Genomic DNA, 27563 nt, shown 5'->3' on the forward strand with positions numbered 1-27563 from the left:
CACATTGTAAGAAATAACAACCAGATACAGATTATATCAGCATAGTCTTTCTGAACATGCTGGTCTTCATGCGGCCTTATGATTAACTAAAGAGCAGTAGATTGTAAAGAACTTCATGGAATGTGTTTCATCCAAAAAATTTATGGGAAAATTGATAATGGGCCATTGATCAGTAAATTTGAATAAAATGTAAGGAATAACACCCACATGCAAATTAGGCCAGTGTGTTCTTTCTGGTCTTGCTGGTCAAACAGCTTGGTCTTTCTGGTGGTCATGCCTAAGCTGAAGATGGTTACATTTTTATCAGTCCTGTTACCAAATTTCATGTGACATAAAAAAAGTCCACAAATAACTTATTTTTCTCTTAAGAAATTGTTTATTTTAAAGAAATGGTTGACAGCATGTACAAATAATTGGTATTTATGACAAAACAAATCATTATATTTCCAGGCACATTGTATTTTTTTCAAAATATGCAATGCCATTTTTATCTTTTCAAGAAGACCCAAACCTGGAATTGATCAAATGTATTATCATGCAGTTTATTAAACAAAAATAACGATTTATTAAACGAGACAAAAATGAGAAAGGAGATTCGGTGGAATTTGCCAGATATAAATGCTGGGGGCATCATTTGTAAGAGAAAATTGATAGTAGATAAATAAAATTTGGACATAATGTAGGAAAAAACACTAAGATACAGGTTATGAGGAACGTAATATAATAACTTATAAGTTAATGCAGTATAACGATGTTTTTTTGGGTTCTTTTATGTTTTGTAGAATAAAAGTCCTGCGGAGTCACGTGGTCACAGCGCTTCCGACGTCACCTGTGTGTATGTAAGATGGCGGCTGCAGGAGCTCCTCAGGCTCAGGGCAGTGGCTCTGGCGACGACTCGGCTTTCCAGACCTTTTATACGGAGGTGAGGCCGGGCTACAGTGAGCTGGGGGCGGCAGTGGTGGGCTCAGGGGGTCTCTGCGCTGTGGGGGAGCGAGGAAGCCGGTTATTCGGCTCGGTTTAGGGACTGTGTTTGGGTCTGTTTAGGGTAGAATCGGCGGGGAAGCTGTGGCTCGGCTGCTTGGCTCTGACTGTGTTATTATATAACGTTACTGATTATATACAGAGTATATTATATACAAAGTATATAAAGTTCCTCACTCCCAGTAGTACAGCAGGGTCTCCAGCACTGGAGTCATAACAGCTGATTGTAGACCCAAGCAGAGGCTTTTATTCATTTATTTTCATTCACCTGAACTCTTGCATGTCATGCATTTTTTATTTTTCTTTGCAGTTTGGGCTAATGATGTGCAAAACATTTGTTTTGGGCCTGAACACAACAGCATTTCTTTGCCTGAGCTTAAACCAAAAGAACAATATTTTGAGGTGCTTTTCATTTCATATGCTGCTTTACCACTATGACATAAAGTACAAAACAAACATCTGCTGTGTTTACTGTTCATTAAACTGTAACTGCAATGGGTTAAACTCTTCTGCCACCACTAACAGCTGACAGTATAAAGGCCTCATAAGAGGACACCAGGCCCTTTTAGAGCAAAATTTAGTGTTGTGGTCTAGACAACCTAAAATGTGATGTCCACACATGTGGATGCCAGGTCCTAGGAGGTTAAAGGAGAAATTCGGTATGAAATAAAAAAATGTAACTGCAATCCACAAGATGCATTGCTTTTCCTTACTGACATGCAGAATATGTGCCAAAATGAAATGCAAAACTACTATTACATTACATTTTACTGCAATTGACCTCTTTAATAATAAACAATACACAGGAATTTACATAAACAAACGCTGAATTTGTGTCAGAATTGCACTTGCTTTGTGCCACTACATGTGCTTTTTATTCCACTGTCAGTGTTGTGCCAGTTCACAGCTTTTCTGAACTAGTTCAAAGTTCAGTTCATTTTACTTTTTTGTGAGATATTCAAATAAATACTTTTTTTACACTACAAGCTAAAAATCACTGTACGTTCTTTGAAACTGCTCATTGTAGACATTTGCTCGTGACACTGCAATTGTGGGTTTCTTACCAGGTGATGAAAATGTTCATAAGGAGAATCGGTGTCTGTCTCTGTGCCATCACTTCCACTAGCCATTTTTTTTTATTGCAGCGCTTTCTCTCACTCCCATCATTGGTCCTCTGTATCTCACTCTCTCTCTTTCTTGCCCTCGCGCTCTGCGCTCTCCGCGTCGCTGCCAGTATGTTATTAACTAGGCAACTTTCATGACACATAATGTTATAACTAATTCATGTTATTTATTAAAAATGTGTTGCGTTCAGTTCAACGTTCACGAAAAAATGAGCGTGTTCAATAAACACGTTCTTTTGAACTCGTTCACGCATAACACTGTCCACTATGTGCTGCTGTGAATGTCAATAAATTCATGCCAAAATAAAATGTAGTCACTGTCCAATCAGAACCCACTACTGAAATTTTGCCGGAGCTAAGAAACCAGTCAGAAGTGAATCAGAGCACTCAGCTGTACTTTAAACCAGAGATAATGTCTTTTGCGACAAGATATAAAAGGAAAGGAACACTCTGATTCTGTCAATTAAGGTTGGCACTGTTACAGACAACTACATGCTTTTCAGAGTTGAGTAGATTTTAACACAGGCTGGTCAAACACTGCTCAAACAGTTGTTTTTTTTTTTTTTTCCTCTGGTCTTGCTGTTTGACCTGCTTGCTCATGTTGGTCAATTATCTTGATCCTGCTGGTGTTGCTGTTCTACAAGTGTTGTCTTTCTGGTCATGCCTGTCACAAATAGTTATTTTTCATATCGTCCCAGAACTGATTGCGATAAACAATTTTAAGACCATTAAATGTCACTAACATAATGATAATAGAATATAGGGGTGTAACGGTAGAGAAAATTCACAGGTCGGTTCACACCTCAATAAAAAAAAAAAACACTGTTAGGGATGTTTTTGGTACGGTTGGTGGAAGAAATAAAGAGGCTGGGAATTCTGTATTAATTTTATAATAGCAATGGAACTTCATTATAACCATGTTTTTGTTTTTTTGGGATGGAATGTTGCAACAGGGCACTTTAAAAGAGAGACTGCAGCCTGCACTCTCAGATGCACTGTTTCCAGTCAGTCTGGTTGTACCCTGTATTCTTCCTGCGTTTGTGGGAACCTAACAGTGACCCCTTAATAGAATAGCAGAGCAGAGCATTCATAGCATTCATATCCTTTTAAAGACAACCAAATTTTGATAAATCGTAGCTTGGGATATATTTACTATTTTTATTCACTTACTGCAGTCCACACTGTGCATGTGGGTGCACACTCAGTGTTAGTCTGCTAATATATCTGAACCAGCCCCTAGATTACAAGCTTGAAGGGGCAGTTCAGGCCTTAAAAGAACATTTAATAGTTTATTCATCATTTTGTATTGTGACAGTACTGTACTCTTAGCCTCACTGGTGACTCAGGTGACTTTTGTTTTGTTCCTGAATAAATGGCTCATCTGTTATACATGTTCTGTGTCCTCCAGGTGAAGCAGATAGAAAAGAGAGACTCTGTATTGACATCCAAACAGCAGATAGACAGGTTGCTGCGGCCTGGCGCGTCATATTTTAATCTAAACCCGTTTGAGGTGAGTAATCAGTTTTGATCTGTTTGTGAATTCTGTGTTGTTGTTTTTGTTGTTTACACAGTAATTAGTGAAATCTACTGTTTTTTTCTGCTGTAGGTTCTTCAGATTGATCCAGAAGCAACAGATGAAGAATTAAAGAAAAGGTTTCGACAGGTAATTTTTTTTTACATCTGGACATATGTGGATATTAAGATAAAGTCCAATCTTGAACTTAGACTAAAATATATTTTGATTTTTTATTATATTCAATTCAATTAAATTCAATATTCATTAATAAATAGCACTTTTTACAACAGAAGATGTCATTAAGCAGCTTTACAGAGAAAAAACGGTCCACACCTCTTATGAGCAGCACCACAGAGATGCCAAAAATTGTGGTGACAACAGTTCGAGAAAAAACTCCCTTACATTAAGAGGAAAAAACTTTAGGAGGAACCAAGACTCAGTCAGAGGAACCCATCCCCTTCGGATCGACCGGCTCAGTACAATTAAATAACAGAACAAAAACAGAATAACAATATAATAGGAAGCAGGAGTGTAAGTTTAAAGTATAGTTAACACTGCATAAATGCATTTTACGGAGCCCCGTGACATTTTAGCAGCTTTATTTAGCAATTTGAACACAGTATCACTTATGTAGAGTCCAAAAGGTTATGAATTAAATCTCATGACTAACTTTAATTTCACTCTTCTCCATGTTCCCCTCAAAGTTGCTGTATCGATGAAGCAGACTTTTGCCACATTTCCTCTTCAAGCTGTTTAATCCCCTGTTTATTAAGTCATGTTTAACAGTAGAGGTTTTACAGTTTGAGCTGTTAGTTGTAAGCCCTAATGTAGAGACATTTTTAAAAGAAAGAAGCACAGGTTGAACTTGTATTCTATATTCTGTTCTGTTTTCCAGTTGTCCATTTTGGTCCATCCAGACAAGAATCAGGATGATCCAGATAGAGCACAGCAGGCTTTCGAAGGTGAGGGGTCAGGGGGTCTGTTTACACCTGGCACAAACATGTATTTTGGGTCTGGATTGTGTACAGATATACTTTGCATGTGTAATGTCCATTAATAAATGCTGCAGTTTGTTGATTTTAGGGGTGTGCCATATTATATAGTACTCAATAATATCTCCAACATTTCTTAATATTGTGCCTGTTATTAAACCCTGAAATATTGTTTCATATCACCCCCCCTAATTATCACGTCAGGGTACTCTTTTCTTTTTTTTTTTTTTTGCTGTTTTTGGCAAAAGCAAATTTTACACTGTTCTCATTTCCCATTATATATCCACTAGAGACAGATTATATCTGTCCAGTATCATTTATTTTACTTTAATCCTGGATATATGGAGATAAATAGAGAGCATTATTATTAGTATCATGATATTCTGGTTCATTGACTTCTGTTACCAATCTGATAAAATGATTGTATTTTTTAAATATCTAAGTTAAGGGTGTACCATATCATATCATATGCAATAATAATATTTAATTTTCATTTTGTTGCAGTAGTATCTTGAATTATTTTTTTAATTAATTGTTTTGTCATATCGCCAAAAGCATTGCTATCTCGAAAATACTATTAAAAAACATTGTGATAATGTTATATTTTAGGGCCACATCGTCCACCCCTTTTAGATATGTGATTTTGTAAATAATTATATTTTTATGTTTTGTTTGTAGTTAAAAAATATAATATAATGGATACTCTAAGTTTGTGCATTAGTATTTTGAAATAAAAATAGGTGATAGATATTGTGATTTGCTGCATGTGAGCTGTAAGTGTTTGTTTAGTGGCTTATATATACTGAACTATACTATTTGTGCATTATTGGGCATACATTTGATAACTAATAATAAAGCTGTGTAAATTCAAACATAGACCAACCAGCTACATCATTTAAAAAAAAACTATGTTCATTTTGTCCACTTTACCAATTCTCACATTAACGTTTGCAGATTTTAGATTATGGTTTGCTGTGTTTAACAGTTTGATAGGGTGTAATTAAGAGGGTCTTTATTGAATAAACACACCTCCTCAATGATAAAACTCTTATCCAGATAGGAATAAAATGACTGTAGCTCAAGCCAGTTTAGTACCTGGATGTTTGTGTCATATGGTCACATGATTACACTATATTTAGAACATGGGATCCAAACAGTTGAAGAAGTAATGTAATAAAGATGAAATGCTGTCCTATATTTTAAGTATATTTCTTTGTAATTGAGCATTTTTCTAATGTTAATTTATGAGGCTGTAGAAGGTTATCACAGTTGTGTGCTGTGTGTGACGTGTTAACTCTCTTGATTTTGTGTGCAGCGGTTGATAAGGCGTATAAACTTCTGTTGGATGGCGATCAGAAGAAGAGGGCTGTTGACGTGATCCATGCAGGAAAAGAATATGTGGAACATATGGTGAGAGCCTAAATCATTTATTTTTTTTACATACATTTCATTATTAATTAATGAATTATGAATTAATTATATTAAATAATAAGCTTTGGAAAAAAATAAGCTACAGACAACATTTCTCCCAAATTCCAAATAAAAATATTGTAATTTAGAGCATTTATTTACAGAAAATGAGAAATAGCTGAAATAACAAAAAAGATGCAGAGCTTTCAGACCTCAAATAATACAAAGAAAACAAGTTCATATTCATAAAGTTTAAGAGTTCACAAATCAATATTTGGTGGAATAACCCTGGTCTATAATCACAGTTTTCATGTATCTTGGCATGTTCTCCTTCACCAGTCTTACACACTGCTTTTGGATAACTTTATGCCTTTACTCCTGGTGCAAAAAATTATATTCTAGAGGTTTTCAATTTGCTAAAATCAAAGAAACTCATCATTTTTAAATGATCTCTTGAACTGCAGTTCAGAATGCGTCCACTTGGTGTCATCAATGTATCAATAATGTATTATAGAGATGATCTAAACTCATTCATAATACTACAAGTAGGACTGTTACTGCTAAATAATAGTGAATATTTTAAACATTTTCTATTTGATACTAAAAGACTAAAGACTAAGTTCAACACATTCCTCAAAGTTTCTGTATTAAAATATATGCATGATTTATTTAATAATTTATCCAGCATTTAGCCATCTACTTTAAATAAATGTATTTATACAATATCGTCTATACAGTACTTATCCAGTCAAAGGTTTGGATACATTTCAACATATTTCCTTATTTAATTTATTTTCTGCATTATAGAAAAACATGAGACACAAACAAATAAGGGACACATATGGAATTTCAAAGTAAACAGTAAAAAAAAAAAGTGTTTGTCCTCCACCTTACACAATCCCCTGATCTAAACCTGATTATCTGAGATGGGCTGTTTGGGATGAGCTGCACCACATTGAATGGGATAAGAAGGTGTGTCTATAGGGTGGTTCTATATATGCAGATTAATTTATGCATTTAATGGTGGTTGGTATGCCATCTAATATAGTTTAAGCCTAACTAACTATAAGCCTTTTTGATTAAGCTTCATGTTCCTGTTCTGTTACAGAGGATTGTTTTTTAATAATTTACACTGATTAAACGTATATGTTTTTTTTTACATACATACATACATACAGTGTAGTGCTAGGCGGTATGACCAAAATGCATGTCACAGTATTTTTCAAGATTCTGACAGTTTCACAGTATGTCACAGTATTTTTATTTCGTCAATTAATTAATGAATTATGTATAAAAGATATTAATTAATAAGCTCTGGAAAAAAATAAGAGACCACTTCAGGTTCTGAATCAGTTCCTCTGATGGTGTTTGTTGTGCCATCTAATATAATTTAAGCATAACTAACTATAAGCCTTTTTGATTAAGCTTCATGTTTCTAAAATCAGCCCTTTTAAACCTGTTACAGAGGATTGTTTTTAAAATAATTTACACTGATTAAAGCTTATCTGTTTTTTTACACACATACATACATACATACATACATACATACAGTGATGCATACATACATACATACAGTGATGCATAAATACATACAGTGATTAAACATACATACATACATACAGTGATGCATACATACATACAGTGATTAAACATACATACATACATACAGTGATACATACATACATATATACATACATACACTGATTAAACATGCATGCATACATACATACATACAGTGATTAAACATACATACATACATACATACATACATACAGTGATTAAACATACATACATACTTACAGTAATACATACATACATACATACAGTGATACATACATACATACATACATACATACATACATACATACATAAATAAATACAATGATTAAACATACATACATACATACATACATACAGTGATTAAACATACATACATACATACATACATACAGTGATTAAACATACATACATACAGTAATACATACATACATACAGTGATTAAACATACATACATACAGTGATTAAACATACATACATACAGTGATACATACATACATACATACATACAATAATTAAACATACATACATACAGTGATACATACATACATACAATGATTAAACATACATACATACAGTGATACATACATACATACATACACTGATTAAAGCTTATCTGTTTGCTTGATAGATAGATAGATAGATAGATAGATAGATAGATAGATAGATAGATAGATAGATAGATAGATAATTTATTTATCCCGAAGGAAATTTAGGCATCCAGCAGCAACAACACAATAGAATAAGAAACATACTCAGACAAATCAAAACATGTTATTGGCTGGCATGTTGCAGCAGTCTGTTGGTGATTCATAATGAATCGATGTTTGCTGTAAATGTTAAGATGAATTTTATTGACTTTAGTGTTTGGTTTTTGAACAGATGAGTCAGAAGAAGAAGCAGTTGAAGAAGGATGGGAAGTCCACAGATATAGAGGAGGATGATCCGGAAATGGTATGGATTCTAATCTCTATGTGGAAGTGTCAGACTGCATCAGAATGCACTACTGGTTTACTGCTGTGATTGATGCTGCTGGAGTTGTATTGCTACCAGTTTGTTTTTGTGAACTTGTCACCCCATTCCTTGCTCATATTTTTAATGTCTGCATTATGGGCCCTTATACTGTATTTTCGCACTGTATGGCACAATTTAAAATCCTTTAATTTTCCCCAAAATGTATGAATTTTACCAGTCAGGTATTAAGCAGCAGTAAAGCCACTCTGCTGAAGTACAGCATTATACAGGAGTTTCAGTTTAGTCCTCCAGAAATATTAGCATTAGCAGCTAAGGGCTAGATCATTCGCCAATTAGAGGTGAGTATTATTAACCCCGGCTAGCACTGCTGTAGCAGTATTAGCATTACCCACTAACCACACTAAGCGCTAGCTCTTTCACCATTCAGAGGTGAGTATTTCAGACTGTAGTCTGCACATTTACTGTGTTAAAAAAAAGCTACGTGGGACAATTTGCTAGCAATTATCACCCTGGCTTATCGGAACACTCAAGGTTCCTCAGTGTAGCGCTGTCGGGCAGCACTAGCAGCTAACCATGGCTAGCACTAATGCTGCTGCACCCAGCCTTAGTGAAAATCTGTAAATCTAAGCTTAACGTAAGTAAATGGAGATGCTTTACTCACCCAAATAAACAGTTTTCAGGAGAGAAATCTGTGTAGATTAACTTGTAGTGCTTGTTTGACTTTAAAATACATAGAGATTTTTCTCGAGACCTGATGATTAGAAGGAAAATATGGCAACACCCCATGTTCCTTACTAGTGTCGCATAATGCGCCTTATAGTCAGGTGCGCCTTACAGTGCAAAAAGTTTTTTTTACAGTTTTTCCTTTTGAGAGAAATCCTCTCTTGCCTGTTACAGTGCATTTTCAATTTAATATTGGTAGCAGTTTTATTGGACAACTGCATATATTGAGCCCATGAGGAGGCAGGAATGACTTTCTCTGTTTTGTAGTTCAGGCAAGCTGTTTACAAACAGACCATGAAGCTTTTCGCTGAGCTGGAGATCAAGAGGAAGGAACGAGAAGCCAAGGAGATGCACGAGAGGTAGTCCTGAGAACATGTATGAATTTTTTTGGGGTTATTAAACCCATATTTTGTTTACTGAACCCATTTATGTTAAAGGCGATGTCCCCCCAAACGACTGCTTAAGCTTATGCAAGCTTTTAAAAATAAACCTAATGCTTTTAATGTGTCTGTATTTGAATTGTTTTTGACAAATTTATTTTTTTTTCTTCACATTTATCAGGAAAAGACAAAGAGAAGAGGAGATTGAAACACAAGAACGAGCCAAACGAGAGAGAGAGTGGCAGAAAAACTTTGAGGTAGGCTTGTCCTTATGTTTATTGCTATGCCAGGTGGATGGTATATTCAATTTCTGAATTTGTGCAGGTTTTTAACCTTCCTTAATCCACAGTGTGTACCTGAAATACGCTGTAGAAAGCTAACATTACCACTCCTAGTGAACAGTGCAGTGAGCGGTAATGATCGCTTCTGGCTAGAACTGTCTGTGTGAACGGAAATCACGTTCACATTATATGTAGGAGACCCTTAGCTTAGGAGACATGCCGAAAGTGATGAGACATGATACTAGTTCCTGTTCAGTGACATTTGGCATATTATAATGTATTTACTGTACTTTAAAAACATGAAAGTTTACTTGATACTGGACTGCTGGCTTTAAAGGAGAACTCCTGTGTAAAATGGACTAAAACATGATTTGTTTGTTGAGTAGCCCACCTTCGTTCTCCTGCAGCTTTCTGAGATCCAGTCATTTTGGGCTTTTTGCCCAGCACTCTTTACAACGGGCACTTTGGGGCATATTTTGCCTCGATAAATCGCTTCTTACACTGTTATTCAAGCTCAAAGTAGCTCCACACCTCCTTGGTAGGATCCGGAGTGCCTTGACACTTAAAACGATTCATTAATAACTTAAAAACTGCACAAGAAGCTTATTAAAACCACTGTTTACATCCCATAATGCTAGCTTTCAGCTCTGAGCGCCACCATCACTGTACTGATAAGAACATTGCATTAATTTACACTGAGGAAGGTGTTTAATACCTTAATACCTTTAATAATCACAACTCTTTCTCAGTTTTTACCAGATTCAGATGCTCCTAAGCTATGCAGCAAAATTACTGGATCTCAGAAAGCTGCTATTCAACAAAGGTTAATAATATTTATCATGTTTTAATACACTGGAGATTTCCCTAAAAGTGAAATCTTTTATCCACCACAATCCCCTGACCTAAACCTGATTAACTGAGATGGTGATGGTATGTGCTTTATTGTTATTATACTGATACACATCAATACAAAATCATTAGGTCCTTTTCATATCCGAGCTTAGAAAGCCAGGATGACTCTAACACACTAAACACTGAGCTACCACTGCTGATGATTTAAAAAAGAAATTTGTTTAGAAAATATATTAAACTGTTTGAAACCTCTAAACACATCTTCTTAGAATTAATAATAATAAAAAAAACGTTTTATTTTTTAAATATTTTTACCTTTATCTTTTTCGTTTCCCTATCAGGAAACGAGGGACGGCCGGGTGGACAGCTGGAGAACCTTCCAGGCCAAAGGCAAGACTAAGAAGGAGAAGAAGAACCGAACGTTCCTCAAGCCCCCGAAGGTCAAAATGGAGCAAAGAGAGTAAAATTAGTGTGTAGAAAGTTTAGAGATTAATACTGCCCTCCCTGCACATCCCTCTCTTTTTCCTTTCCAGCAATTCGTTCATTCAGGCCTATTTGTTTGCTGTTTAAAGAATGAATCAGCAAAATAATAAATCCACAGATTTACAAAAGTTTCCTCTTACCTGTACTGTAGTCAGATGAACTGGAGCAAGAGAAAAAAGGAGGACGGCTGCCCGAGAATCTGATATTTTGTGGAACCGTTAGTTTAATCATAGAGAGCCTGTGGTTCAGGAGCATGATGCCCAGCAGGTGGCACTATGGTGCAGTATTCTCCTTCCCTCCCTCTGCTTTTTTCATTGTCCACATTAGAGAGGTCTTGCAATTGAGCTGGAGCATTGTTTAATATTGTCCGTCTCAGTAAATTAACCCAACATTGCAACCATCACCTCAACAGTCAGGCCTGTAGTGTGTCTAGGGTTTCGTTTCATTTTTTTTTTTTCTTTTTTTTTTTTAAATAAATGTACATATCTGTGAAATTTGTGACTCTTGAGAGACTTGGACATGATATACATATGTTGTGCACATAAGAAACTAGTTATTTTTTTCTGCTGGTTAAAGTCTGCGAGGTTTTTTCGTCCGTTTTCTTTTTGTACCCTATTCACCCCAAAATAAAACTGGTTTGTAGTTTACGTTTGAGTTGTTGGCTGTAATTATTGTATTTTTCAATGTGGTTCTGTTTACTCAGGAAATGGCCAAAAGTCTTGTGACTGATTTTCATGAATGGTGATGCTGGGAAACACATTGTAATACTAATATACAGCTCTTGAAAAAAAAATAGAGAGCACTTAAAAATGACGAGTTTCTTAGATTTTACCAAATTAAAAAACCTCTGGAATATAATCAAGAGGAAGGTGGATGATCACAAGCCATCAAACCAAACTGAACTGCTTTAAAATTTTGCACCAGGACTAAAGTCATAAAGTTATCCAAAAGCAGTGTGTAAGACTAGTGGAGGAGAACATACCAAGATGCCAAAATTTTTCATTTTCTGCAAATAAATGCTCTAAATGACAATATTTTTATTTGGAATTTGGGAGGAATATTGTCTGTAGTTTATGGAATAAAACAACAATGTTCATTTTACTCAAACATAAACCTATAAATAGTTTCTAAATCAGTTTCTCCGATTTGCTAAAGTGGTCTCTTAATTTTTCAGACAGTGGAGAATCTTCAGACTTCACTTTGACCATCAGTGGAGTCATGCTGCAGATTATTACTGTAAAATGTATTAACCTACTACAGTGTTCAAACAGTGATACAGAGTAATAAAATATATATATATATATTTTTTTCTACAGAGCCTAGCTGACTTTCTGCAGATGCTGAGCTGGAGGATGTGAAACACGCTGACTCACTATATCTCTTAGTCTCTACTACTGGATAACTTTTCTGGCAAAAAGCTTTCAAACACATTTAGATGGTTTGAAATGTTAATTTTGCGTATTTAAAAAATATCTATCATTATTTTAGCATTGTTTAGTGTATTAAAAATATATATATAAATATTTAAATGTGTCTCAAGCTTCCTAAACCTTGTGCTGATCTTAATTCAAATCATGATCCTAAACTTCTTCCTAGTTTTAATTCAATTAACCCTGACCCTAAACCTAATTCTAACCCTATTATTAGTCCTGTACCTTGCCATGGCCCTTATTCTGTCCCTACCAATATCTCTAAATCTCACCATGCTTCTTATCCTAAACCTACAACTACACACTTCACTTAACACAAAGATTTCCAAAGATATTTAAATTAAATAAATGTAGAATATCTTATATGTTTCTGTATTTTCTGTTTAGGATTTTCTTAATAGATTTTTTAGGAATTAAATGAAGATCTGATCACACTTTGATATTCAGTATAATAGAGAGAATTGTAAAGGGTTTGACTCGAGAGCAGCACAGTAGGTGGTCTCTGGTTTTCCCCCTGTGGTGCTGTGAAGCGATTCTCTGTGAAACCAGACCCTGTTCTTCCTGTAACTCTGTCCTCTGCACCTGCTCTCTTCAGCCATGTGTGATTTTCACCATGATTTACATTAGCAGAAACATGCTTCAGTGCTCTGGGAGTGTTTATAGTCCTGTGAGTTTAACACTTCATGACTGAGAGCTGCTACAGCAACTTCTTCACCCACAGCAGCCATGACTTTAATCCCCATCTTCATCTGGACCCTGATCTTCTGCTCTCAAGGTCAGACCCTCATTCACCTTCAACTCTCACACCAAACTATCCTACATTAACCCTTTATTAAACACTTTACATCAACTTCAGAAGAGTCTTAAATGTGGAAATACTTCTACTGTATTTCTGTTTCTCCAGAGTCCATAGGTCAGGTGACTGTGACTCAGAGTCCTGCAGTGAAATCTGCTCTTCCAGGAGACACCGTCACCATCAGCTGCAGGACCAGTCCTGCAGTTTACAGTAACTCAAATGGTCACTACTTACACTGGTATCAGCAGAAACCTGGAGAAGCTCCTAAATTCATGATTAAATATGTAAATCAGCTTCAGTCTGGTTTTGCAGCTCGTTTCAGTGGTAGTGGATCTGGATCTGACTTCACTCTGACCATCAGTGGAGTCCAGTCTGAAGATGCAGCAGATTATTACTGTCAGAGTTATCATTATATCAGCAGCACCCACCTGTTCACACAGTGATATAACGCCGTACAAAAACCTCCGTCACTCAGTCCGGCTGCACAGAGACTGCACTGCTGCAGTGGGATCTCCTGCAGGTGCTGAGTTGGAGGAAGTGAAACAGCACAATCACACACTAACTTTATACGTTGTGTTTTTTTTTTTTTTTTTTACATTTTACTGTACATCCTGTACACTACGCTACACACCCAACTTTAAATGCAATACATGCACAGATTTGTGTTTAGTTTTTGTCATGTCTGCTGATACCTGTTATCTCCTATACTTAATTTATTCTGTTACTGCACATACTCCCTTATATCTACGACTGATTACTTGCACACTTTGTATAGTTTTTGTATTTATATATTTATGTATATATTTTTAAATCTCAGTTTAAAATTTTGTAGTCTAGGCTCTTATATTTCTTACCTTGCTCTCTTATTATACTACCCCTATTGTTTGTTTCTACTGTGTTGTGTAACTGCTACTGGCTGCCAAATTTTAATCAATCAATAATCCATCCATCCATAAGCTTTGTAAAGCTGAGGAACTTTGTTAACAAGTACTTAATGAAAGAGTGTTTCCCAGATCCCTTACATCAGGGGTGTCCAAACTTTTTTTGTTGGGGGCCAGAAGGAGAAATATATTTGAAGTCACGAGCCACAGACTCTGTAATAAAACAAATAATGAAATATACCACTTTAAATAATACTTTTTTCCTGATTATTTCATTTACACACCATTTTACTTGACTTACTATCTTTATCTTTGACAGTGTTGTGTAAACTAAGATTTTTCAAATTGATGTTTAATTTCGTCTCTTAATATAAAACTCCTTAATTACGGCAACGTTTAGTCTCTTTTTCCCCCGTTTTTCTGTGCTAGAAATGCGCACTCTCTCTACTTTTAGACTCTTTTACCCCGTTTTTCTGCGCTAGAAATGCGCACTCTCTCTACTTTTAGACTCTTTTCCCCCGTTTTTCTGCACTAGAAATGCGCACTCTCTCTACTTTTACTCTTTTTTCCCCCCGTTTCCCCAAGAGTGCAATAAAGCTATACAGAGAGCATCATGAAGACCAAGGAACAGGGAACACACCAGACAGCCCTAGTAAACAAACTAGCTACACAATGTTGCCTTAATTAAACACACCATTTTAATTCATATACAGGAAAAAAGGCTCTAAGGAAAACACATTAAAGAAGCAGGAAGCATATATCCATCAAAAATACAAAACACTGATTACTTTAAACATGTTTAAACTACAATTTTCCTCAGTTTTACACTCATCTCATCATTTTCTAGACTTTTTTTAAATCATATGTTACTCATGTCTTTCCTCATTAGAAACCCTGAGTAAGGCTCAGTCTCTGTATTTCGTTTAGTGCAGCGTTTTACTACAAACACATTAAAATCAAAACATCAGCATGTGCAACATAAAAAAACCCACAAAAAATCAGCTGATATAAATGTTTAAACAATATAAAATGATGAACAATGATCTACGTCAGTACATAATACATTAATAAAAATCTATTTCTTTTTTCTAACAGGCTTCATGATTGCAGTAAAATGCAAATATTAACAAATCCACTTCTCAGTTATGCTCTCACACTCAGACCTGTGAATAAAAAGAAGAACGAACAAAATAAAGAGCATTAATTAATAGAGTAATGTGCAAAATGAATTTGATCAAGAGCCCAAAATTGGAAGCTTAGCGAGCCCTGGTATAAAAACCCACAGCCTTGTCATTAATAACCCAGTGCTCTAACCAGTGGGTCACCTGCACCTGCCTCTGGCCACACATAGCTGTGGCATAACATGGAACTGGGGCCAGCACTTAAGACAGTTGCTGCATTTGAGAGAATAAACCACAATATTGAGGCCCGGCATGGTTTAACTAGTTAAACTAGTGGTGTTATTCTCTATCTCTCTATCAAACTGGAATCAGATCTTATGGTGTGTTTATTATCTATACAGTATGCATAATCTGATCTTGTATCAGCATGGCTAATAACAGGAAATTCTTACCTGCTGCCACTCTGCCTCTCACAGGCTTACTGTGCTGTTTCACTCTGTGAGTCAGTGGCTCTTCGTCCGAGCTGTCTGCCTCACTTTTCACATCTGTAACAGACAATGCAGGTGGAGGCAATGAGAGGAGCCGAAGAGCTCTCTGAGGCCTTCAGAAAGAAGAGTGTAGATGCAGAGGAGTCTGAGAGGAGATCTCAGATTAATCAGCACTTCCAACGTCTACTAAATAACTGGAGAATATTTTTAAACAACTGCCAACATGATCCGGTGAGACCAGTCGTCCGATATACCATCCTTTGAATGGCAAAAAAGCTAGCATATAGCGGGGTTAGCTTCAAAAGCTAATGCAATTCCAGCAGTGCTAGCCAGGGTAAGCAGCAGGCTACAGTCCGATATACTCACCTCTGAACAGCGAAAGAGATAGTGCTTATCACGGTTAGCGGCTAATGCTAATGCTACTCCAGCAGTGCTAGCCGGGGTTAGCAGCAGGCTGCAGTCCTAGTTCTAGTGCTTAGAGCAGTAAGTGGCTAATGCTAATACTGCTGGAGAACTAAACTGAAACTCCTGTATAAAGCTGTACTTCTGCGGAGTTGCTTTACTGCTCCTTAATACCTGACTGCTAAAATGTATACATAAGGTGCACCAGATTATAAGGGACACTGATGATTTTTGGGAAAATTTAAGGATTTTAAGCGCGCAAGCTGGATAATCTGGTGTGTTGATTAAACACAGTAGCCATAATCTGACCTTATTCATTCTTACCTGTGGTTGCTCTGCCTCTCACAGGTTTACTGTGCTGTTTCAGTCTCTTCACTTTGTGACTCAGCGGCTCCTCGTCTGAACTTTCTGCTTTACTCTTCTCATCTGCAACAGACCATGCACAGTGTTATTACTCTATCATAACAATGCAGTCACTAGGCAACAGCCATTAGCCCTGCACTTCACACACTTTCAGAGAACGCTTATTTATTTCTCTACATTTTGCAGAATAAAAATAAAAAGTCTGTTCTGATTATTAGAGTGATTAAGTATTGCACACTTATGCTGTTAGTAATTATAAGGCAAACACAGGGTGTCATGAATTATCTGGTTTTATACAGCAGGTAAAGTTGGCCTGAATATGTTCTTTTTTTGTCTTTTTGTGACACAGACACAGACAGTGTTATCTGTGTGTAAATAGCAAAAAACATTGAATCTGATATTTTTATTTGCTCTAATCTGGTAATATCAGATACACAGAAATGTAACTTAGTCTTAACAACTGGTTCAGAATTCATGCTTCTGAGGAAAGAGTAAAATGGATTTCAGTGGTGGTATAGCAGTAACAGATTTCATAAATACAGCTCTGGAAAAAAAAGAGACAACCTCTCTTTTTTGCTATTTATAGGTATATGTTAGCGTGAAGTGAATATTGTTGTTTTATTCTATAAACTACAGACAAAACTTCTCCCAAATTCCAAATAAAAATATTGTATTGTAGAGCATTAATTTACAGAAAATGAGAAATGGCCAAAATAACAAAAAAGGATCCTCAAATAATGCAAAGAAAACAAGTTCATATTTATAAAGTTTTAAGAGTTCAGAAATCAATATTTGGTGGAAAAACCCTGTTTTTTAATCACAGTTTTAATGCATCTTGTCATGTTCTCCTCCACCAGTCTTACACACTGCTTTTGGATAACTTTATGTCTTTACTCCTGGAGCAAAACATCAAGCAGTTAAGTTTGGTTTGATGGTTTGTGATCATCCATCTTCCTCTTGATTATATTCCAGAGGTTTTCAATTTGGTAAAATCAAAGAAACTCATCATTTTTAAGTGGTCTCTTGGTGCAGTGTATACTATAGTGTAGCTCACGTTAAAAAAGACATTCTGAAAAGCCGGGAAAAAACACTCGATGAGGCTTGGTGAGAAAATTGGATTTGGGCCACATTGCCTGTTGTTTGAATGTGGTCTATGAAACTGATTTTAACTCAGTGGAAACTGCAGTTATGAAGAACTGAACTGTGGGTAAATGTAGAGGGTTTCAGTAGTAAAGTGAGATCTTAGTCCAGTGTTGCTGCTGTGGTTCTTACCCACTTTGACTGTGCTCTTCTGCACTTGGCTGCATTCGTGTCCCTGTGTAATCATGTTAATAATGTCTCTGTTAGACATCCGCTTCAGCAGCACCACCGCCCGCTTCATCTCCGGCTGCCTCTTCTTCTTCACCAGCTCAACCAAAGGCTCATTATCAGAGCTGTCACAAGAGGGCGCTGTGAGACAGTGAGATGTTAATGATGTGTATATACTGTATGGACAAGAAAAATGGAGAACTTAAAACTAAATTAAAAGTAATTGTCTGGTGCTTTATCTTTATCTTTGTATGGAACACAGTTTCACTGCTCTACAGCTCAATGCTGGGGGGGGGGGGGGGGGGATTTATTCCTCTCTAGCCCACGCTTGGCAGTCAGCATGGTGAGAACAGGTTCATGTTTATCTGCCATAGAGGGTCTTATTCTATTGGCAAAGGGTCTAGACAAGTAAATACATTAAAAGGTATGAGTAACATACTGTACCTTGTCTCTGTGTGTCCTGTTTTTTAGCACACCCTCTTTTTTTAGGTGGTGCTGATACCGTTTTCCTCGTTTCCCGTTTACCTAAAATAAAAAATATACTGTTTATTTATTTCCATTACAAATAGCTCAATAATTTGCCAATTAACATAAGCTAAACCGAGTTTCCTAAAAGCAAGTGGACAACTGACTACCATTGTTGGGAATGGGTGCATCACAAGCAGCTGTATTCACTCAACAGAACAAATGTCTAAATACTTCTGGCCATATAATGTAGATGCTCTGTCTTTGTCACCTTTTCTTGCTCTTTTTTGGGGAGTCTTCACTGGTGATGGTGATGCCTGTCTGTGCTTGGCGGTCTCTGCGTCTGTTTTTTGCTTTCTTGGACTTCTTGTCCTGCTGGAATCTGCAGGGTTGAAGCATGCCAAAAAAATAATAATAATTAAAAGGAACAAATAGAAAAATATGTTTTCTGCTTAGCAACATGAACAAATACATGATGAATTTGTAGTAGGCATACACTGAAAATCTGGCAGCTGAGAATATTTGAAAATATTTGTCTGAAAATGGTTTAAAAAAAAAAAAAAAAAAAAGCATGAATAAGTGAAAAGACTGAACAACGACTTTTTATTGTTTTATTTTAAGTCCTATATCATTGTTTCCTCTAGCCAGAAGTTGCCACCACCACCCCCTCCTCCAGCCCCCTAGTACTGCTCAGAACTCAGAGCAGAGAGTGTGGGAGAGAGCAGTCAGGGAGAGGCAATATGTTTAAGTATTTTTTTTTTGCTATACTCGCAAAACAAATGAATGAAATAAAGCGTTTAGCATCACTTATGAATGCTTAGTATCAGCTTCTTCACAATAATGTTAGCTAAGCATTTTTTTTGATTACCAAACCCTCTATGCCTTTCTTTCTTTCTGTGTAAATTTAACCCACATTTGCCTTGAGTAACGCTACTGAGGTAAATTTATCACTGAATAAGCACTGCTGGGGTCAATTCATGATGTGGTAGATTTATATGTTCTGCTTTGTTGTCTATTGGTATGTCTACTGAGATACTAAAAATGGTGTTTAATAATTAATTGTCGCTGCATCCCTATAACTTACCAAGCACTGCTGTCTCCTCTGTGTCTGGATTTTTCTTGTTCTTCTTCTTCTCCATCAGCGTCAGGAGCGGTTTATCATCCTCCGAATCAGAGAGCTCTTTTTTATCTGGTTGGAAAAAAATAAACACCCTCCGAGTTATACTGCATGTAAATGGTCACACAGTGATTATGACTTTTTTATTTTTTTACATTTGGTTTAAAACACTGCCTGGCCAAAAAATAAAAAAAGTTGCCAAAAAAAAGGTCACACACTCTAATATTTAGGGTCCATACACGTTTTAACCAATACATTTCCATTATTTTTTTATGACGTTTCCTGGCCTTCAAGGCAAATATTCATGACCATACCATTTTTAAAAACATCAGTGCAGACATAGACAATAAAACCAAAAATCTACTAAAACTATAATTAAAATAGATTATAGTAGGTCTAACATGAATCAGATAAAATGTTCACACACAATCTTTGATAATAAAATGTGAGAGCTCTGTTGTGTAGAGCTAAATTACTGAATTAACTCTGAGCTGATTGACGTATTTGTTAACTCAAAATCAATTTTCTTCATCGATAAACTAAAACACAAAGATTTGTAGACCAAATTTCCATTACTTTTTCAAAACTTTACTTTAACTTTAAGTTATCCAGGCCTGGAAACTGCTATTTTTAAATTCCATGACTTTTCCAGGCTTTTCATGACCATATGAACCCTGAATATTTATTTGGACCAACTTTAGCATTGATTGCTTTGATGCATTCACTGTGGCATTGTTTCAATAAGCTTCTGTAACGTCACAAGATTTATTTCAATCCAGTGTTGCTGGATTAATTTTTCACCAAGATCTTGCAGCAGCATTGATGATGGTAGAGTCTGACCAACCGCTGCACAAAGCAGCTCTTCTCCATCCAGTACATCCTAAAGATTCTCAATGAGGTTAAGATCTGGACTCTGTGGTGAACTCTCTCAATCCATGTGTGAAAATGATGATCTCATGCTTCCTGAATCCTGAACTCTTTCACAATTCCAGCCCCATGAATCCTGACATTGTGATCTTGAAATATGCTCGTGTTCATCAGGGAAGAAAAAAATTAATCCATTGATGGAACAACCTGATCTATATTCAGTATATTCAGGTAGTCAGCTGACCTCATTCTTTCAGCACATACTGTTGCTGAACCTAAACCTGCAGACCAACTGCAGCATCAACCAACCCCACATCATTTACTTACTTACATCCAGGCAATGTATAATGCAAAATGAATGTGTATCAAATAGGTGTTAAATGTATATAGGAGTGTGACGCAACTCTACATTAACCCTCAACATACAGTAGACACAATCGATAGGTCTATATAATAAATGATCTATAGACAGAACGCAGGTAAATGAAGATCATGAAGCTCCACAGAATATTTCTGATTCTGTTCTGTGGAGTAGGGATAGGCAACATGGACCTAAATTAATATCAGAATATTTCAGGGTATGTCTGCGATATTACTGCATACGTTAAGAATTACGATAAGAATTTTTTGTGGACGATATTGTCCCAGAAATTATTGATATAAATGATATTTTTGTAATTTTAAGAATATTGAATTCCACTGAAATAATGATGAAAGACAAGCAAAAAAAAGTAATTATACACTTTTTAAAGACAACTAAAATTTAAATATAATAAATAATTTATTATAATTAGTTTGTGAATTATATACTTATTTCTTGTTCACTGTTATATACTTGAACAAACATACAAATAAAGCAACACAATAGACAATATCACGATTATCAAAAATTATTGAGGTCATGTTCATTTATTGCAATTATTGTGACAGGCCTAGACATCAGTGGTGGTATGTCTGGAGGAGGAAGATTGAAGCATACGCTGAAAAGAAAGCTCAGCTTATAGTAAAGCAAGGTAGTGTCTTGGTGATGTTTTGAACCTGCTTTATTACCACCAATCCCTGTCCTCTGCTATGTGGCATTGATGTGCTTTTTCCTCATTTTCAACATGGATGCACTAAAACTTTAGCTACCAAAATATTTTCACTGAAAAGGGTAAAAAAAAAAAAAAAGTAAAGAAACCATATAAGAAGGCCTTCACTTCTGTTCAGTGATTTTTTTATGCTTGTTCTTGTTAAAATCTTCTCTTTTCATTTTTCATACAAAACAATGTTCACAGCAAATGTAGCCATTAAAAGAAACGTATATTCTGTATCAGACAGGATATTTAACTAGTGTGATCTTACCCAGCACTGCTGTCTCCTCTGTGTCTGACTTCTTCTTGTTCTTCCTCTTCTTCATCACTGTCAAGAGTGTTTCATCATCCTCTGAATTGGACAGCTTCTTTGTATCTGATAAACACAACAGAAACATCCATCTAAATTCCTTCCCTTTTTTAGCAGTGACAAAATATAAATTATACCTAAAACAACCATTTTCACTGTTGTTGATGTCTCTCCAAACCGTCACTGATCATCAGTAAATTTTACATTTCATTTGTAAATGAAGGGAGCAGAGTCTGGAGGAAGAGTGGAGAGACACACAGTCCAAACTGCTCGAGGTCTAGTGTGAAGTTTCCACCAATCAGTGATGGTTTGGAGAGACATGTCATCTGCTGGTGTTGATCCACTGTGTTTTATTATCAAGTCTAAAGTCAGTGCAGTTTTGTTTTCCCACAAAATCTTACAGCACTTCATGCTTCCCTCTGCTGACAACTTTAATGGAGATGCAGATTTAATTTTCCAGCAGGACTTGGTACACTGCCCTCACTGCATAAAGTACCAATCGGTCTTATATAATATTCAAATTTTCTGTGACACTAATTTTTAGGTTTTCATTGGCTGTAAGCCATAATCATTAACAATAAAAGAAATAAACGCTTAAATTAGATCACTCTGTGTGTAATACATCTATATAATATATGAGTTTCACATTTTGAACTGAATTTCTGAAATAAAGTAACTTTTCAATGATATTCAATTTTTTTGAGATGCACTAGTATTTCAGGATTACATCACCCAACCCTAGTCCTGAGCATTACACAGGGAGAATGGAGGATGATGAAGTACCAGTATGTAAAGAAACAGATACAGAACTAAAGTTGATAATTATATAACTTCTAAGGGCTCCTGTATGATAAATGGATTATTAGTAGTAGTAATTGTAGTAACATAATTTTCATTCCTTTTTTTTTTTTCACTATGCGCATATTTTAGAAATATTTTTCATTTTTTTTCCGTAGTAAAACACACATATTCAAGCATTCAGGGTTCCTGTGACTTGTCTAAGACTGAGAATGGAATATTAATTATTATTAATTATTATTAAGCTTCAGTACAATCTTAACTTTATCTTACTTACGTGCTTCCTCTGAAGATTGATTCTTCTCGGGTTCCTTTTTTCTTTTCATCATTTCACTCAAAGGTTTATCATCGTCTGAGCTGTTTCCAGCAGACTCTACAAAATAAGAGTTACACATTAACACTGTACAGAACATCTCCCTCAATACATGCAACTGTGGCTAATAATACCAGCAGGTAATACTTGGAATTATTCAGTGTATTCAGGTTTGATTGAAGTTTTATAAAAGGCTTTATATTTCCTGTTATAGTTCCTATTTTTTGTTTCTAAACTGAAAGCAGAAGCATTTCTGAGTGGAGAAGAGATAAAATATTGTGTTTAATGGTACCAGTGTGGTGGAACGACCATCCCTGCTAAGCCTAATATATACATTCTAAAATCTGGGGTGTCGGGTCACTTTTTGTGGGAGTTCTTCTGGCCACGTCACTCGTCTTTACGTACTTTTATACAACAGTTAGTTCCGACCTCACAATCTGATTGGTTGAGAAGAGTTCTAGCCGTGATGATATTTGTGATATTAACACAGGCTAGCGCTCAGCCGCGGCACACTTGTCCTCAGCCCGCAGCGCTGACTCGTGGAAAAAAAAAAAACGCTCGGCTAATGCCGTCTGACCGCCAGAACGATAACTTAACCAGCCAGGCTTGGCGAAACTAAGTTAATACTGAGCTAAAGCAAGCCACGCTGACTGGGAATTTCCGAAACGCGGATAGACTGACTTCGCTCACCTACCCACAGTCCAGCCACACCGGCAAGCTAACCAACACCACCCAGCAAAACAAACAGAAATGCTCAAAAAATGCACAGCGTTCACCTGAATACAACTCCACAGAGCAGGAGAGTATTAGCGTTATTTCACGCTCCTAACGTTACCATCTTCACTTATTCCCAAGTTTGCTTTCAAGCTAACTTTTGTGGTGTTAGTCTGCCTGAACCATACACTGTTTTGTAGTTAAGTTGTTGTGGAACTACTTTTTGGCGGAAGGCTCAGTCCATATTAAAGCATATTCAAACTGAATTTCTTAAAGTTCTTTGATTTATTTTCTTTATTTATTTTGTAAAAATAAACTGTTGTATAAAAGCAATAGAACACTTGAGGTCGTGTGTTATCAGCCGTGATGTTATTCGTGATAACACACTCCCTCTCGTGTTCTATTGCTTAAACGTCACACGTACAGCCTCTAAAAGAGGATCCGGCTCAGTTTTACTGAACACGTGCAGCTGGTGGAGCAATGGAGACTTCAGAAGGGGAAACTCAGACCCCATTAGTTTATTAACCCATAGTTAAAACAAACTCTCTCTTACTAAATATAACCTGGAATCGGATTCACCCGCTCTGAAAGGAGACCGCATCACACCCGCCGAGTTTAAAATGATTCTTTTGCATGCTCGGTGCAATTACCTATTCTCACCAGAGAGGGCCCTAAATCCCAACACTTAAGGACATCAGCTTTAAGTAGTTATTACTGTCTTTCAGTGTGGTTTGGTGTGAAATGTTTAGTTTTATAGAAACTTAAAGTCAGGTGGTGACAAGAAATTTTAGATTTTACTGCTACAGTTAAATCAATTCAGTTCTAGTACCCTTAGTTGTAATACTCTGTCAAGGTTGTCCATAGAGGTATACAGGTTCTGTATGACATCTTGCAGCACATTTGCACACAGATGTTGCAGCTGGAACTGTAAACCCTGCACACATGTAGGGTGCAGAATCTGACATCTCAGCTGGTGCCATAAATGCTCGATTGGTGATAAATCTGAGGACCAGGCTGGTAAAGAAAGTGCTGCAATCTGGTGGAGACATTCATGAGAAACCCTGGCTATGTGTGGGTGAGCATTATCCTGCTGAAAAATATCAGTTGACATCCCTGCCATAAGAGGCAACGTGTTGGTGCAGGAAGTTCTTTACATATCAGTGAGCTGTTATTGTCTAAATTATCACTACTAAGAGTGACCAACTGTTAGTGTAAGTGATAGCTCCCCAGATCAGCGCCTCCAGCAGTTGGAGCTGTATGTCACTTCTCAGCTTCAAAGCAGGACTGACACATTCAACACGAGCCTCGGGATCGCGAGGGGGTCCCAACGGACTGAAATATTATGGATTATATTATATTCACACAACAATGAAAAAAATTTTTTAAGTTATTTTGATGTTCACTTTTGTACATGTAATTTCCTGGGGACTGAAATGGCACCCATTCGGTAGAATGGCCCACATATATTGTAAAAAATCTTGTCTCGTTCTTGTGAATCCAATATTGTGTCTCGTCTCTAACTACTAGTCAGCAGCAGTCTAGGTTTCTCATCCATGACACCACTGCTAACAAAGGCGACAGTGGCTGTCTGATGGATAGTCTAGATCAGTGGTATTTAATTAGAAATCAGTTCGGTCCAGTTAGAGAAAAATACGCCAGGGCGAGGTACAGACCGTCGTCATTTTTAACTTGTGTTATGAGTCAGTATTATATCCTGTATACTGAAGAAGCCTATAGTAGTTCTGGCAGTGTTTTATCAACAACTGAAAGAAAAATCAAATGACACATACTAGTATATTTCAACAATATGTATTGTTTTAAATAGGCCTGTCACAATAATTACATTATCAACCTATCATAAAATAAATGTAAACACCCTCAATAATTTAACTAATGTGAATTTGTATGTTAACTTTGTTTAAAAATGTTTTATTTATTCTATTTGAGTTTATTTATATTAGATTTAGGCCTGCCTGTACATGACAAATCATACAATATATGGAGAAATGTTTGCTGAACTTGTCCAAAATATCAGCTGTTTTTTTTTTTTTTAAACAGCAGTTTTATTTTATTTAATAATATTGGTTTATCAGACTTAATTATGTTGTGGGTAAAACTGATGGGGGAAGTTGCCAATGCTTTTTGTCCCCTGGGGGTTGCCGTAGTTTTGAGGTAGGGTTGTTTTGGGAGCAGAGAGAGCGCGTCTGTGAGAGAGGGAGTTTTTTTTTCTTGCTGAGGAGTTCTGATCAGGTGGAGTAAAGTGGAATATTTTGGACTCTTGTCTCAGTTGTTTCTCTTTAATTCCTCCAAGTAACACCGCTCGGTTACAGTACTGTTAGTATGTTTTATAAAGGTAGTATCTTAATTTATTTTTCTGGTGCGCACCACCTGTATTCTCATCTTTTCTCGCTTTATTCTCCCACTTCTCACCGCCTGCTTCGCCTGTGTGGCTCCGCGCTCTCGCATCTGCACAGATCTGATTGGCAGAGGAGAGCGTTTTTTTACAGCACACGTGATTGGTCAGTAAGTTTACTGCGCTGTAAAGCAGGTAAACCGTAAAGACAATAAACGTTCCGCCGCTTTAAATGAACACTGTCAGTATTAAATCCTTCTCAGTAGTTTATCGGTTTGGGTCCGGATTGGACAATGTCTGGGTCCGGACCCAGACCGCGGTTCCGCCTATTAGTGACCCCTGTTCTAGATGGTGGGTAATTTATTAAAATATAAAGAGTTTGTAGTCTCTCACCAAGAGGTACACTACCTTAAAGTAGCCTCTGGGAGAGTCTCTTTTTATAGGGAAGTAATGGAAGCACTTATACACTCTCTTGTGGCATCAGATCCATGTATGTGGAGTTTTGCACCAATCTGGGGTATTCAATTTTATTTTTGTCAATTAATATATTTAGAGGGATGGGTTTCTTTAACCCAGAAAAACACAAGAGGCCTGGTATGACGTAGGCTTCTAACTACAGTGCAATGTACAGTGATGTAAGAGCAGGCCTATGCAGATGGCATGAGCTATCATCCTATAATGTAAACACTGGGATTAGGAATAAACATATTTTAAAGCCGTTTTCAGATGAATTCGCGTTAAAAACCGCTGTATATGTCAGAACGCAGAGCTGAAACAGTGTGATACAGTCAGCAGCACATTATTACCATCTCTGGGCTGAGTGTCAGTCATGGCAGCAGCTCCTGCTCTGGGACCTACAGCTGGTCACCTGGGCTGGGGTTCCTCAGAAGCTCCTCTCGGTTTAAAAACACAGATGATTAAAGATGGATCAGCTGAGCCACAGCATCCTCCAGCCCAGCTCAGGCCATCAGTGCAGCAGCTGTGCGGGTAATAAACACAGCTGTAGTAAAGCAGGAGATGTACAGAAGACCCCACAGCCTGACCCTGAGCTCCGGAGCGGAGTTAGGGCAGCGGGGGGCCGGCGGCTCTGTGGCCGGGGTGAAGTGTCTGCAGTCCGGCCTGATGCAGATGTAGCAGCCGGCTAGTCACTTAGCCTCTCCCCAAACATGCTCCTGCGCGTATACGCCGCCGCCGCTGCAGGTTAAACCCGGGCTTTAACCCAGAACCAGAACCGCGGCCGAGACCCGGAACCCCGCCTCTACCCCAGACCCGCACACCCCGAACCCCGCCTCTCCCCCAGACCCGCACACCTTACTGCAGCCAAACACCGTGCCACGTGCTCAAACAGCGCGCTGCTGCGCGAGACACTCCGCACCATTTGCGCAGCTTAATATTTTTATAATAAAAAACGCAAAATAAATAAATATTAGTATTAAATATTAAAGCACGTTTCTGTTATAACAGCCAAAAAGAAAAAAATAGCTCTTTAA

At 36.9% G+C, this 27563-nt stretch overlaps 2 protein-coding genes and 1 gene segment (V, D, J or C); 2 read left to right on the forward strand and 1 right to left on the reverse strand.

Moving 5' to 3' along the window:
- Positions 1–804: 804 nt before the first annotated feature.
- Positions 805–11921, forward strand: dnajc8 (DnaJ (Hsp40) homolog, subfamily C, member 8). Its single transcript, XM_007239848.4, has 9 exons — positions 805–922; positions 3514–3615; positions 3712–3768; positions 4517–4583; positions 5929–6023; positions 8463–8534; positions 9546–9637; positions 9840–9915; positions 11133–11921. The coding sequence occupies exons 1-9, from the start codon at positions 845–847 to the stop codon at positions 11253–11255; spliced, it is 762 nt and encodes a 253-aa protein (XP_007239910.2). The 5' UTR covers positions 805–844; the 3' UTR covers positions 11256–11921.
- Positions 11922–13163: 1242 nt separating this feature from the next.
- LOC111193076 (probable non-functional immunoglobulin kappa variable 6D-41) lies at positions 13164–14448 on the forward strand. The segment is given in 2 exon segments: positions 13164–13479; positions 13609–14448. Coding segments are annotated over 2 exon segments (384 nt in total).
- Positions 14449–15056: 608 nt separating this feature from the next.
- On the reverse strand, positions 15057–27344 carry LOC111193075 (uncharacterized protein DDB_G0286299). The gene is made up of 10 exons (XM_049475234.1): positions 26880–27344; positions 22971–23066; positions 21857–21961; positions 19613–19717; positions 18800–18910; positions 18508–18588; positions 18028–18204; positions 16717–16818; positions 15955–16047; positions 15057–15544 (listed from the first exon to the last, which is right to left on the reverse strand). The coding sequence occupies exons 1-10, from the start codon at positions 26902–26904 to the stop codon at positions 15525–15527; spliced, it is 915 nt and encodes a 304-aa protein (XP_049331191.1). The 5' UTR covers positions 26905–27344; the 3' UTR covers positions 15057–15524.
- Positions 27345–27563: the final 219 nt, after the last annotated feature.

Source organism: Astyanax mexicanus, chromosome 2 (genome assembly GCF_023375975.1).
Source record: "Astyanax mexicanus isolate ESR-SI-001 chromosome 2, AstMex3_surface, whole genome shotgun sequence".
NCBI classification, from domain to species: Eukaryota; Metazoa; Chordata; class Actinopteri; order Characiformes; family Acestrorhamphidae; genus Astyanax; species Astyanax mexicanus.

Bases quoted from the DNA above. Each gene is read 5' to 3' on its own strand.
- dnajc8 (XM_007239848.4), top strand. From the start codon at position 845: ATGGCGGCTGCAGGAGCTCCTCAGGCTCAGGGCAGTGGCTCTGGCGAC. The intron at 6,024-8,462 runs GTGAGAGCCTAA...GTTTTTGAACAG, and splicing joins AAGAATATGTGGAACATATG to ATGAGTCAGAAGAAGAAGCA. The intron at 9,916-11,132 runs GTAGGCTTGTCC...TTTCCCTATCAG, and splicing joins AGTGGCAGAAAAACTTTGAG to GAAACGAGGGACGGCCGGGT.
- LOC111193075 (XM_049475234.1), bottom strand. From the start codon at position 26,904: ATGACTGACACTCAGCCCAGAGATG. The intron at 21,962-22,970 runs GTAAGTAAGATA...TGTGTTTATCAG, and splicing joins TCAATCTTCAGAGGAAGCAC to ATACAAAGAAGCTGTCCAAT. The intron at 18,911-19,612 runs GTAAGTTATAGG...TCAACCCTGCAG, and splicing joins AGAGGAGACAGCAGTGCTTG to ATTCCAGCAGGACAAGAAGT.